This window comes from Trichomycterus rosablanca, chromosome 20 (genome assembly GCF_030014385.1).
Source record: "Trichomycterus rosablanca isolate fTriRos1 chromosome 20, fTriRos1.hap1, whole genome shotgun sequence".
In the NCBI taxonomy this organism is placed as follows: Eukaryota; Metazoa; Chordata; class Actinopteri; order Siluriformes; family Trichomycteridae; genus Trichomycterus; species Trichomycterus rosablanca.
Window position 1 is genome coordinate 20,773,583 of NC_086007.1, and position 15,055 is coordinate 20,788,637.

General features: G+C 44.5%; 1 protein-coding gene across 1 annotated transcript; it reads left to right on the plus strand.

Annotated features, from left to right (window-relative positions):
- Positions 1-1,084: 1,084 nt before the first annotated feature.
- nlrx1 (NLR family member X1) lies at positions 1,085-12,292 on the plus strand. The gene is made up of 9 exons (XM_063016990.1): positions 1,085-1,112; positions 2,497-2,621; positions 3,550-3,607; positions 3,696-3,805; positions 5,655-6,271; positions 7,676-9,096; positions 11,289-11,375; positions 11,530-11,781; positions 11,873-12,292. The coding sequence occupies exons 2-9, from the start codon at positions 2,516-2,518 to the stop codon at positions 12,207-12,209; spliced, it is 2,988 nt and encodes a 995-aa protein (XP_062873060.1). The 5' UTR covers positions 1,085-1,112; positions 2,497-2,515; the 3' UTR covers positions 12,210-12,292.
- Positions 12,293-15,055: the final 2,763 nt, after the last annotated feature.

Sequence of the window (15,055 nt, forward strand, 5' to 3'; positions counted from 1 at the left end):
TAGGTGAACTGGACGCACCGCGACCCTGAATAGGATACATTGGTGGTAAAACAGAAAATAAATGAATAAATAATTGAATGAATGAAAAGGGGTTTTTTACCCAATATTAGTATGGTATTTCTAGTAAAGTGGACAAGGACGGTAGTTCAGACAGACTGGGGCGAAGTGTGTGTGTGTCTGTGTGTGTGTGTGTGTGTGTGTGTGTGTGTGTGTGTGTGTGTGTGTGTGTGTGTGTGTGTGTGTGAAATTGGTAAAACAAACAATGAATGAATGAATAAATGAATGAAAGAAAAGGGGGTTTTACCCAATGTTAGTCTGGTATTTCTGGCAAAGTGGACAAGGACGGTGATTCAGACAGATTGGGGCGAAGTGTGTGTGTGTGTGTGTGTGTGTGTGTGTGTGTGTGTGTGTGTGTGTGTGTGAAATTGGTAAAACAAACAATGAATGAATGAATAAATGAATGAAAGAAAAGGGGGTTTTACCCAATGTTAGTATGGTATTTCTGGCAAAGTGGACAAGGAGGGTAATTCAGACAGATTGGGGCGAAGTGTGTGTGTGTGTGTGTGTGTGTGTGTGTGTGTGTGTGTGTGTGTGTGTGTGTGTGTGTGTGTGTGTGTGTGTGTGTGTGTAAAAGAGAGAGAGAGAGAGAGAGAGAGCGAATGTGTGAGTGTGTGAGAGAGAGAAAGAGGAAGTATGTAGCTATGTTACTTATGCACTTTATGCTGCTGTGTGCACTATTTATATAGCGGTGTATTACTAACTAATACACAATAATGTACAGAACCTGTAATGTAACAACATTCATGCAGTAGGTAAGCAGAGTTTTACCACAGTTATATTACATTAATACTGTTACTGCATAACCAGACGTGTTAATGTTAAATAGCGGGACGCTACTATCTGATCTTGTCAAAAGTCACGCGCCATGTTTACATTAAGCCGGTTTCTTCACGCGACTGTAAATCGATTTAACACTGATTTCGTTTAACGCTGTTAGCACACACGGCTAACAAGCTAATTAAAGCTACACGAACTTGAATGTCATTCACCAGTTGCTCTGTGGTTTATACAGAGCTGTTATGAGCCATTAAACGGTTATTGACATTTCAAAGGTAATATTTATCAATTGAATTCAATTAAATATCTTTCTGTGCTTTTTAGTATATATGTGACCGTTCTAACAGCTACAAAGTGACTCTTTGTTGTGTTTGTTATTGGTTTTCTTACAGTAGCTAGTTTTAAATGTAACCTTGTTTAACATACTCAGAGAAACCTTTATGGGTCATTTTCTGAACATTAAAACCACCTCCTTGTTTCTACACTAACTGTCCATTTTTTTTTTTAGCTCCACTTACCACATAGGAGCACTTTGTAGTTCTACAATTACTGACTGTGGTCCATCTGTTTCTCTACATACTTTTTTAGCCTGCTTTCACCCTGTTCTTCAATGGTCAGGACCCCCACAGGACCACTACAGAGCAGGTATTATTTAGGTGTTGGATCATTCTCGGCACTGCAGTGACACTGACATGGTGGTGGTGTGTTAGTGTGTGTTGTGCTGGTATGAGTGGATAAGACACAGCACCGCTGCTGGACTGAGAATAGTCCACCAACCAAAAATATCCAGCCAACAGCTCTTCATGGGCAGCGTCCTGTGACCACTGATGAAGGTCTAGAAGATGACCAACTCCAACAGCAGCAATAGATGAGCGATCGTCTCTGACTTTACATCTACAAGGTGGACCAACTAGGTAGGAGTGTCTAATAGAGTGGACAGTGAGTGGACACAGTATTTGAAAACTCCAGCAGCGCTGCTGTGTCTGATCCACTCATGTCAGTGTCACTGCAGTGCCGAGAATGATCCAACACCTAAATAATACCTTCTCTGTATTGGTCCTGTGGGGGTCCTGACCATTGAAGAACAGCATGAAAGGAGGCTAAAAAGGTATGTAGAGAAACAGATGGACTACAGTCAGTAATTGTAGAACTACAAAGTGCTTCTATATGGCAAGTGGAGCTGATAAAATGGACAGTGTGTGTACAAACCAGGAGGTGGTTTTAATGCCACCACTGAGGTTAGGGTTTGAATCTCAGTGGTCCTGTTGGCCGGCTGGGCGTCTACACAGACATAATTGGCAATGTCTTGACTAGTCCACCAACCAACAGTCTTTCTTATAGTTTCCTATGTGCGGAAATAATCACACACTCATGTGCAGTGTTGCCACTCTCCATTTTAAGAATTCCCAAGACTGTATTAAAAATCCCAGTAACTGAAAATGACACGATTGTGACTATTTATATAACGTATTTTCAGAGTTCACAGTTTCTCCTATTAATTAAAACTCACAAGCAGAGAGCGTGTGCCAGTTAAATTAAACATATAATAACAAAGTAATAATAATTAGTATAATTGAAGGGAGGTTTGGAATGTTGCTGAACAGTGTATTTAATCAAATCTACCCTGTTACATCTAATAATGTTACTGTGCTATGGTAGTTTCTTTAAAGGTACCAAAATGTGGAGATTTAGAAGGGCAGCAGGAAAAGGAGTCGTAAGCTGGAGATCCTGTGTGGTGCAGAAAGATGTGGCCTACAAACCTAACCCAAGTGTTACCTATAACAGTAAGTGACTATACACCGATCAGCCATAACATTAAAACCACCTCCTTGTTTCTACACTCACTGTCTATTTGATCAGCTTCACTTACCATATAGAAGCACTTTGTAGATCTACAATTACTGACTGTAGTCCATCTATTTCTCTACATACTGTTTTTACATGCTTTCACTCTGTTCTTCAATGGTCAGGACCCCCACAGGACCACTACAGAGCAGGTATTATTTGGGTGGTGGATCATTCTCAGCACTGCAGTGACACTGACGTGGTGGTGGTGTGTTAGTGTGTGTTGTGCTGGTATGAGTGGATCAGATACAGCAGCGCTGCTGGAGTTTCTAAATACCGTGTCCACTCACTGTCCACTCTATGAGACACGCCTACCTAGTTGGTCCACCTTGTAGATGTAAAGTCAGAGACGATCGCTCATCTATCGCTGCTGTTTGAGTTGGTCATCTTCTAGACCTTCATCAGTGGTCATAGGACGCTGCCCACGGGTTGGCTGAATGTTTTTGGTTGGTGGACTATTCTCAGTCCAGCAGTGACAGTGAGGTGTTTAAAAACTCACTGACCCACTCATACCAGCACAACATGTCATTGTCACTGCAGTACTGAGAATGATCCACCACCCAAATAATACCTGCTCTGTGGTGGTCCTGTGGGGGTCTTGACCATTGAAGAACAGGGTGAAAGCAGGCTAAAAAGGTATGTAGAGAAACAGATGGACTACAGTCAGTAATTGTAGAACTACAAAGTGCTCCAATATGGTAAGTGGAGCTGATACAATGGACAGTGAGTGTAGAAACCAGGAGGCGGTTTTAATGTTATGGCTGATCGGTGTATTACTTATAACTAAATCAGATACTAAATATGTAAACTGGATTTGCATGTACATGCATCACTGTGCTGATTTGTCTTTCCTATCTTCATTAACAGTTGCCACTTTTAGTGAGGCGTGTGGTGTCAGAAAGGCAGTGCCCTCCTTACATGCCAGGTATAACTGTCAACTATTTCATGTTGCTCATCAAAACAGTGCCACGCCCTGTTGTGTTAGTCATGATTCATAAGTACATTTTTCTCAGCAGGTGCTTAAGTCCTTGTGGAGTGAGATGGAGTGGACAGGTGAAGTTAACGCCTTCACTAAGCACTGGTTTCAATCAGAGGCTATTTTGTTCTGCTATAACCAGTACAGGTGAGCTTATACACTATATTGCCAAAAGTATTCACTCACTTCCATGGCCACAGGTGTATAAAACCAAGCACCTAGGCATGCAGACTGCATCTACAAACATTTGTGAAAGAATAGGTCGCTCTCAGGAGCTCAGTGAATTCCAGCGTGGTACCGTGATAGGATGCAGTCTCGTGAACTTTCCTCACTACTAAATATTCCACAGTCGACTGTCAGTGGTATTATAACAAAGTGGAAGCGATCACTCAAACTACAGGTCCGAGTTTGTAACCAGACCTTGCCCCCTTGGTTGGGAATTGCTATTGAAGGGAAAGTCTGTAATTTGGGCAGAAGTAAGCCAAGACCGGCAAATTCAGATACTTCAAGAAATAAAAAAAAAAACAGTTCCTTATTTCAGTGCTGTAAAACAACATCCCCACAAACCACACACTCAAGTCGATACTTTCATAAAGCTTCTGTATTGACATGCTGTAAAAGCCAATTTTATGGAGAGGCATTAGTGCCAAATTAAAATGCAATCACTACAGTGGAAAAGAATGTAAAATGCAATACCCACATCAATGGGTTTCCATAGCCTCTGTTATATTGTTTGGTCATATGTTATGTCATTTGACCTCTTTACTGAAAAAAAACCCCAATGCACATTTGCATTTAAAAACAAAATGCTGAATTTGTGCTGAATTGAATGCAATCGACTGATAAAATTGCTTGTAAAATTAAATTTAATTGCCTTATTGAAATGCAATCATTATAGTAAAAAAGCTAAATGATGTCAACAGGTGATTGTAATCATGGTTTGGTACAAAAGCAGCATCCAGGTAAGGTTGAGTCTTTGGGGAACAAAGATGATCTCCAGTTTGTCAACAAATGCGTGAGAAGATGATTGAAATGTTTAAAAACAATGTACCTACAGTGCATAATATCATTAAACGATTCAAGGAATCAGGAGGAATTTCAGTGCATAAAGGCCAAGGGCGCAAGCTTAAGCTGAAAGCCCATAATGTTCGATCAGATGGCACTGCATCAAGAACCGCTACTCAACAATAGCTGATATAACCACATGGGTGAGGGATTACTTTGGCAAACCTTTGTCAAGCACTACAATACAGAGTTACATGCACAAATGCCTTTTAAAACTTTACTGTGCAAAAAAGAAGCCTTATGTTAACCATGTCCAGAAGCGACATCGACTTCTCTGGGCTTGGAGGCATCTAGGATGGACCATCACACAGTGAAAACGTGTATTGTGGTCAGACGAATCAGCATTCCAGGTCTTTTTTGGAAAAAAATGGACGCCATGTGCTCCGGACCAAAGACGAAAAGGACCGTCCAGACTGTTATCAGCATCAAGTCCAAAAGCCAGGGTCTGTCATGGTATAGGGGCTGTGTCAGTGCCCTTGGCAAAGGTCATTTACACTTCTGTGATGGCAGCATTAATGCAGAAAAGTACATTGAGATCTTAGAGCATCATGTGCTGCCGTTAAGACGTCATCTTATTCAGGGACGTTCATGCATTTTTCAACAAGACAATGCAAACCACATGCTGCACACATTACAAAGGCATGGCTGCGGAAGTAGAGGGTACGGGTACTGGACTGGCCTGCCTGCAGTCCTGACCTGTCCCCAATAGAGAATGTGAAAGGAAAAATGTGACAACGACGACCCCGTACTGTTGCACATCTTAAGATGTGTTTGCAGGAAGAATGACACAAAAAAAAACCTGAAACACTAAATCGCTTGGTCTCCTCGGTTAATTTAACATTATGACCACATCAAAAACTGCAAGTAAATCAATTAATGTATAATGTAAATAATTAATGTTTAATGTTTCTTGTAAATGTTTGACCCTCAGATCCCATAGAGATCCACAAACACAGATTACTGCTGTGGTTCAGTCACCTGCCCCAAGAGGAGAAACAGTTTGGGGGTTACTTCTCCCCTGAGACCATGCATGTAGAGCCTCTCATTTTGGAGAAGAAGCCAGAGGAAGGGAAGGGCCTCTCTATCAACCCCTTTGTAAACAAGGCTTTAATGAGCCAGTCTTTCACAATGGAACAGCTCTTCAATACAGGTACGGTAGACGGCCGGGGGCCCAACATACTGCTCTACGGGGCCGTCGGCACCGGAAAAAGCACCGTCGTCCGTAAGCTGGTCTTGGACTGGTGCGCCGGCTCGGCTCTGTCCCAGTTCAAGCTGGTCATACCCTTCTCCTGCGAAGATCTGTCCTCGTTGTCCAAATCCACGTCGCTCAGAGACCTCGTGAGCAGGAAGTACATGCACCTTCGCAGGACGCCGTTTCTGAGCGGAGAGAGCAACCAGGCCCGGGAGGTGCTCTTCATCTTTAACGGCATGGAGAAAATGAAGTTGGACTTTAGGATCGGATCCACCGAGCTGTGCAGCGATCCTAACGAGGCTCTTCCGTCGGGAGCCGTGGTCGTTAACCTGCTGAGGAAATATCTCCTACCTGAGGTGAGTGTTAAGGAACCGTTTCCTAAAGATTTGCATAACATAATAAATATTACATCATAAAGTAGCCAGTCCGAGTTCGAATCTCAGCTCTGATACCGGTCAGCTGGGCACCCCTAGCAGGCACAATTGCCAAAATTGGTCACTAGTCTGCTGTGTGGGAAAAGACCGGAGTAAAAAGGGGGTTGGGTCTTTGACACTGTGGACCCTGGTTAGTAGCCCAAGGTGCCTGTACATAAGTGGAGGAACGTGGAGATCAGCACATGACTACATAGGAGAGACCATAGATGTTCACAAGTCACAAAATACGAGTCTGAGTCAAGTCACGAGTCTTTAGGCTAGAGTCTGAGTCAAGTCACGAGTCAATATAATCTACACAAAACATATATTGGAAATGTAGCGTAGAAATAAACAAATAATATGTACGTTCAGATAAAAAAACAACAACAGATTAGCGACTGTATTTTGCCGTTTTACTTAGTGCCTTTACTTTCCTAGTCATTGTGCAAATGAATGTAATTTCCGTAACAAGAAGGTACCAGTTAAAAGCTTAAACTGATACGTTTTGTTTTCACTGCAAAACAAAAGCGCACAATAAATCACGGCACAGCGGCCAAAATCCAAAACACAGCCAAAAAAATCCTAACCACTGCTTACCTTAGCTTATCTTCTTCCAGATGCTATTAAATTAATAACCGTGTGTCCCATTAGGAATATAATCCGTTATTTTGTAAATGTGCTTATAATTAAAAACCTCCAAACTTTTCCCGGTTGTGAAGTAAAACACGAACTCGTTAGAAAGCCAATCAAGCGTTTCATTACCACATCATCTGTGTGACGTAAACTGAATAAATGCAAATAACAGCATTTCTTACTAAAAATTTAAATCAGAAGGTCTGATTGGTTCAGAAAGCGGTCTTTCGACCATTAGCGCCAATTCTGTAGGAGCGTTTTATTCACCCCAGTTGTTCCTGTGAAGTGCACTACGTAGGGTATTCCAGCTTTTTAAGTGAGATTCCAATCCAAAGGTAATGAAAATGTTCCAATGAAGTGAACTTCAAACTGTGTAGGGAGTAGGGAGCGACGCTTCATCACTACGCCGGAAGCTGGCTGGAACATTTACCCGTTGCGTGCGTTTCGGGTTAAGACGGACAAAACAGGTTAATTGTCACACGTAACTAATGTTAACACATGCTGACTTTTGTTGTTTACGAGTCGAGTTTGAGTCATTTGAAACGAGTCCGAGTCGAGTCTGAAGTCGCTGTGTGTGCGACTTATGTGCGACTCTCTGGCATTAAGATAAAAACCTATTTAGACAAAGAAATCACTGAACCAGTGGTTGAAAACATCAGTGCTAGGTTGTGTCTGTAAATTACAAGAGTTTCTAAGTTCTGAAATATTTTTCAGGCCAGCATTTTGGTCACCACCAGACTATCCGCTGTGGACCGCCTCCCCAAGAAGTACGTGAACCGCTACGCCCAGATCTACGGCTTTAACGACCCCGATCGTCAGCGTTCCTACTTCACGAGCAGACTGTTGCTGCAGAGCGGAGAGAAACCAGCAAGAGACGCCGAATCTCTCGTCGAGACTCTGTACCTCAACCTGCAGCGCGAGAGCCAGTTAGCCGCCGCGTGCTTCCTCCCTTCCTACTGCTGGCTGACCTGCGCCACCGTTCACTTCCTGCACTTCACCGACGCCAAGACGCCCATCCGCACTCTCACCGGCATCTACACGAGCTTCCTGAGGCTGAACTTCGGAGGAGAGGTCCTGACCGTCGGGGAGGACGCGTCGTCCCAGGACGATTCGCTCATGCTATACGTGGTGCGCACCGTCGGGAAGCTGGCGTACGACGGGATCAAAAGCAAGCACACGTCTTTTTCCGAGAGCGACCTGGAACAGTGGGTGGGCGGAAAGACGAAGACCGACGAAGAGCTTCAGCAGCTGGCGGTGTTCCGTACGGACGTGCTGGACTTCTTCTTGGTGCCTTGCGTCGAACATAGAAGAAAGAGCAGCGAGTCGGACGAGAAGCGGTACGTCTTCGCGGTCCCCGAGATGCAGGAGTATCTGGCGGCCCTTTACGTCGTACTTGGCGAAAACAAAACCGTGCTGGAAAAAATGACAAAGGAGGTATCGTCCGCCCTCGGACAAGCCGGCGAGGACATTACCACCCTGATGACTATTCTGTCCAAATTCATTCCATTACGAATATTTGCCGTTTTCAACTTGCTAAAACTGTTTCCCAAGTTCTTCGACCGCTTCACCAACCTCAGCAGGGGTCGCATCGCGAACACCATGGCCGCCGAGATGTTTCGCTCTGAAGACAGCTTCAACGAAGACGTCCTAGATCAGGTGGAGCAAAGCCTGCTGGGCGTCCAAGGCCCTCAGCCCGAGCAGAAAGACGAAACCAGATCCTTCGAGCTCTACCCCATCTTCATGGGCGGACTCCTTCATTACGGGAATCGCAGGCTGCTGGTCCAGCTGGGCTGCGACATCAAGAGCACCACGGTGGCTCAGATCACCCGGACGCTGAAGAAGCAACTGATCAAGGAGAGTCGTAAACACCAGCCCCCCGAGGAGCTGATGGACCTGCTGGTCCTGCTGTACGAGTTCCAGAACCCGCGGCTCACGGCCGAGGTGCTGCAGTCCGTCAAGGTCATCGATTTGTCCAACGTACGCATGACCCCGCTCAAGTGCTTCGTGCTCAGCTCGGTGCTGGACTGCTTACCCTCGAGCTTCCTGCTGGACGAGCTCAACCTGTCGTCCTGCCACGTCACACCCGAACTGCTGGACATGCTCGGACCGGCCTTTCACAACACCCGAAGCATCAAGTGAGACGTTTTCTGTTTAATAAGCATCTAGGCGGGTCACCAATTCACTGCAGGGCTTCGGTCCTCTTTAACTCCCCCACTTTAGACATAGCCAATCATGTCTGGGTAGACACCCGGCTGGTTGATAGTACCAGTGGATTCAAACCTAAATCTCAGAGGTGGTGGACTAGTGTAGCAGACCACTGTGCCACCTGAGCACCCTAGGATTGGAAGATGATTTTGGATTTTAACTTTAAATTACAATAAAAGTAGGGTAGGCCACAATCACTGGGATTGAATCCCCAGGGTTACAATCTTCAGCATTGCTATCGGCCAGTTGGGCATCTACATACAGACAGGATTGGCTATGTCTAAGTGGACGATGGACGAGGCTCTGTGATGGATTCTAGTCTTGCCTTGGAAAAACCCTAGACTGGGTCGGCAATCCATTGCAGGGCTTCGATCATACTCAACTCCCCCACTTTAGACATAGCCAATTATCTTTTGGTAGATGCCCAACTGGCCGATAGTACCAGTGGGATTCAAACCTGGATCTCAGAGGTGGTGGACTAGTGTAATAGACCACGGCAGTAAAACTACGGTAGCCCACACCATAACCGCTGGGATTGAATCTCCAGGGTTAGTCAGTTGGGCGTCTACATACGGACATATGGCTATGTCTAAGGGGAAGATGGACGAAGCTCTGTAATAGACTTGAGTCTTGTCTTAAAAAAACGGCCAATGAATCGCAGGGCTTCGATCATCCCCAATTCCCCCACTTTAGACATAGCCAATCATATCTGGGTAGACACCAGGCTGGCCGATAGTTCCAGTGGGATTCAAACCCGGATCTCGGAGGTGGTGGGCCACCGGAAAACCAGACCCACCACCCTGACCAGGTTAAAATGGAGGTTAGACATATAAATAATATGAACAGCCTGAATCTTTGGGTGTGCATTGGTTTAAGTGTGTTCAGTGTGGGACTAATAACCTTATAACCTCATGGCATGTGTTGGCACAAGGATTATGCTATTAACATACAACGATAAGCCAAAACATTACGACCACTCACCTAATATGCTGTCAAAACAGCTCTAACATGAGACATGGACTCCACAAGACATCTTAAGGCACCATGTGATATCTGGAACCAAGACAATATTAGCAGGTACTTCAAGTTCTGTATGTTGCAAGGTGGGTTGTCCTACAGGGCATCCGGGTGCCATTTTTTCATTGGTAAACAAGAGTTCAACTTCCTCTTTACTGATGTTGATCTCCACCCTGATTGAGGAGAGCCATGACTAACACACGCCCCCTCCGACACGTGTGCAGTAGCCGACTGCATCTTTTTACCTGCGCGAGGCGAGTTCATATATGGATCAGCTTTGTGTACGGAGATACACACCCTGATCCACATTATCCCTTGACTCTGTGCAGGCGCCATCAATCAGCCAGCAGAGGTCGTAATTACATCAGTCATGAGGTCTCCGCCGGCAGCCTGCCCTTGAACAACAGCCAATCGTTGTTCATGTAGAGAAAACAGTATTTTATCTGACCAATCAACATTCTTCCATTGCTCCAATCCAGTTTCGATGCCAGCGTGCACTCTGGAGGTGCTCTCGATGGTTGACCTCTGATATCATGGGCAGTTTGACTAGCTTGCGACTGTGCAGTCTCATACCCAGGGTTTGATGCACTGTGTTGTGGCACATTCACCCCATCACCAGGATTATACTCTGGAATTTAAGCCACAGTATCCCCCTCGGTAGCCCTGTACCATACAGTATTGCCTTCACGTCCTCTGGCATCAATGAGTCTGGCAACAGGTCGTCACAATCTACTTTTTAAGGTTGGCATTCAGCATTACAGGGCAAGCGACTGAAAAATCACACTGACCTCATTTCTTCACGTATTGGGCACCCCTGGTCTTGACGATCAACAACCTGATGGTGGTTCGTGGTTCGTCCCATATCTGCTATCGGCCAGCCAGGTGCCTACACAGACATGATTGGCAAATTAATGTCACTAAGTAACGAGCCTGATTTTGGCCTGATTTACTATCACCTGGACCTTGTAAGACCTTCTGCTATGAGAATGTTGCTACTAAAGCTTACTAACCACATTGGTTTTCAATTTTCTCAGCGAGAAACCAATGGCACGTGTGTGGATTTTTATACTTGTGTGTGTGTGTGTGTTTTCCTTATCATCCCCAGTTTGCAGTTTAACAGTTTGGATCCTGACTCGTGCATTTTGCTCCGAGATCTGCTACTCGAACCCGACTGTACAATTAAATATTTACAGTAAGAGTGATTTTATTTGCACTTTGGTTTGATTCAGGTAGGTAACTAACAGTGGAATATTTATTTAGTATTTAAATGAATGCTACTAATTATACTACTAATATTTTGGGCTTTCTTTTATACATAAACCTTAACCCGATTGCTCTGGCTGCAGGTTGTGTAATAACACCTTGTCGGACAGAGGAGCTAGCCATCTACTGGACGCGCTGGCTGGTAACACGTCTTTACGGAAGCTGTCTCTGATGCATACTGGGATTGGGGATGCCGGTGCCAGTGAGTTAGCCACGAGGCTGGTCCAGCATACTGCTTTACAAGAGTTGAATGTGGCCTTCAACAATATTGGAGATGCTGCAGCACTTAAACTGACTGACGCCTGCAGAGAGCACCCGACTATTCACACAGTACAGTGAGTATTACTAGAACACCCCACTATTTACACAGTATTTATGGTCATATACCCTTCCTGTGACACGATTCCCTCTTTGCCGTGTCCCCAGCTTGTACCTGAACCAGCTGACCGACGCGGGAAAGCAGTCGCTGCATGTCCGAGGCGTCCCTCGAGAGAAGGGTGGAAGACGGGTGAAGGTGTTGGCCTCCGTGACCGAAGGCTCGGACATCTCGGAGGACTGGCACCCGATCCTGAGCATCATAGGAAAGAACTCGGTATCCTGGGAGAGGGATCGGGTCAGGGAACAGCTGCTGGTCTTTCTGAAGGACCTGGAGTGGGGTCGCAAACAGCACGGGAACTTCTGGAAGAAGCTGCACTTCCGCAGAGTGGAGAGGGTGGTCAGGCAGACCCTGAGCATGCTGGAACAAGGAAGCAGTGCTAAGTGATGAGTGACCGCTTCGTTCTGCATGGTTCAGGTGCCAAGTAGTATACACTGATCAGCCATAACATTAAAATCATCTCCTGGTTTTTACACACACTGTTCATTTTATCAGCTCCACTTACCATATAGGAACACTTTGTAGTTCTACAATTACTGACTGTAGTCCATATATTTCTCTACATACTTTTTTTGCCTGCTTTCACCCTGTTCTTCAATGGTCAGGACCCCCACAGGACCAGCACAGAGCAGGTGTTATTTAGGTGGTGGATCATTCTCAGCATTGCAGGTTGTGGTGTGTTAGTGTGTGTTGTGCTGGTATGAGTGGATCAGACACGGCAGCACTGTCCACTCTATTAGACACTCCTACCTAGTTGGTCCACCTTGTAGATGTGAAGTCAGAGACGATCGCTCATCTATTGATGCTGTTTGAGTTGGTCATCTTCTAGTCCTTCATCAGTGGTCACAGGGCGCTGCCCACGGGGCGCTGTTGGCTGGATATTTTTGGTTGGTGGACTATTCTCAGTCCAGCAGTGACAGTGAGTGGACACGGTATTTAAAAACTCCAGCAGCACTGCTGTGTCTTATCCACTCATACTAGCACAACACACACTAACACACCACCATGTCAGTGTCACTGCAGTGCTGAGAATGATCCGCCACCCAAATAATACCTACTCTGTAGTGGTCCTGTGGGGGTCCTGACCATTGAAGAACAGGGTGAAAGCAGGCTAAAAAAGTACGTAGAGAAACAGATGGACTACAGTCAGTAATTGTAGAACAACAAAGTGCTTCTATGTGGTAAGTGGAGCTGATAAAATAAACAGTGAGTGTAGAAACAAGGAGGTGGTCATAATGTTATGGCTGATCGGTGTATACTTATGTAGATAGGTGACAAATTAAAGGGGCAACCACCAGAATAGAGTCTATATAAGCTATATAATATGATTTATGTTTTTTTCCCCTATAATTTAGTGAGGTGCTTGGGTTTGAATCCCCATAGGTGTTTTTGGCCAGTCTGGTGTCTACACATATTCACATTCTCAGCATTTAGCAGACGCCTTTTATCCAGAGCGACTTACAGTACTGTGACAGTATATTTTCTAAGCAATCGAGGGTTAAGGACCTTCCTTAAGGGCCCAACAGTGGCAACCTGGCAGTGATTGGGCTTGAACCAACAACCTTTTGATTACTAGTCCAGCAGTCTATATATGTATATATGACAATAAAAACATTGTTTTCCTTTTTTGCATGAGGTCATGGAGGAGACCCAATAGGCTAGAAATGTTACACAACATCAGAGCCCCTGGACCTCTCGATGTAGGGGTGTAGCATTCAGGCCTGTACCGTTCTCTTGGTGTGTGCCACATATGTATCTGCCCATATGCCGAGATTAGATCTTTAGATCTTTTTCTGTTATACTCTTATCTAAAAACCAGGTCAATTGAGACCCTGCTTGGCATGTTTATGCAAGCCATAGAACATTATGGGATGTCCACTGCCCAACTCTTTAATACCACTTTTTTATGGAAGCATATACTTTTATATTTTGTCACCCATTCATTCAGGGTTTTCATTTAATTTGTCACCTATCTTTATATACTCGTACTGCTTACAAATCTGGTCTTCCTTGCATTAATAGTTTGCATTAATAGTTTTTTGTTTATGGACATGGGTAAACACATGCATTAACTCAGTAAGCGCGTCTACATACACATCCTATCAATTTGCAAGCCATATGTACAATAAAATGGATTTATATTTCAATTTCTGAACAGGATTAGTATTTGGATGCTGCTAAATATGTTGGTACATCTTTATACCCATTTCTGTGTTAGGTTGGGGGGTTTAGTCACTTTCATTTTTCCCTATTTGATGCACTTAGGTGGTGCAGTAGTCCATTACTAATACACTCGTCCATTATCACAGAGATCGGAGTCTCAAGACGTGGATTTGTGTCCCAGGGTCCATTAGTCTGGCCGGGCGCTCAACAGACACATTTAGCTGGGTTTCTGCAGAATCTGGGGAATTTGTCTGTTTCTTTGTCCTGTTCAGTGTTGTTGTGGGTACAATTCACCGGGCGAATGGTTGCCAGTTCATCACAGGGCAGACACACACATTTACACCAAAGGGCAATTTTAGTAGCTCCAATTAACCTGACCGCATGTCTTTTGGACTGGAGGAGGAAACTAGAGCTCCTTGAAGGAAAGGACCAGGATCGTTCCATTTGGGAATCGAACAGTGCTACTCACCAAGCCACCATGCTGCCCCGCGAGAGTAGCATGTGCAGAGGCTGTCTATAGGAATCCCTGACTGGTCAGTGTAACGATGTGGCTGGGGGGCTTTACCAGAAGAGATGTGTGCCAACCCTGGTCAGCCAGTGAGGTCACCAACAGTAAGTCCTAGTACCAGCTAAAGAAAAACATCCACAAAGCATGATGCTGCCACCACCATGCTTCACCATGGTTATGATGTTTGAAATTTGAGCCAAAAAGTTCAACCTTTATCTGGAACAATTGCAGATAAGCTTATATAACATGTAATATCCCTAAGCACTTTTTTTTTAAAGAATACTTATCAGGAAGATGTTGTTATTAAATGTTACGGTAGTAATTTAGCTTATTTATTGAGTCCAGAGTGCATTTAAGGAACCTGACTACCAAGCTGGAAGAACACGGCTCGATAAACAAATGGGTTTTGAACTTATCAGCCTTAAATTCGTGCCTTTAATTCTAATTTAATTTTTAATATGCATTTTGTAAACAACAAACCCACATGGAAAATAAATGAATACATTTAATAAATAAAATTCCCCTGGGTTTTTTTTTTTGTTTGTTTGAAAATGTAAATCGT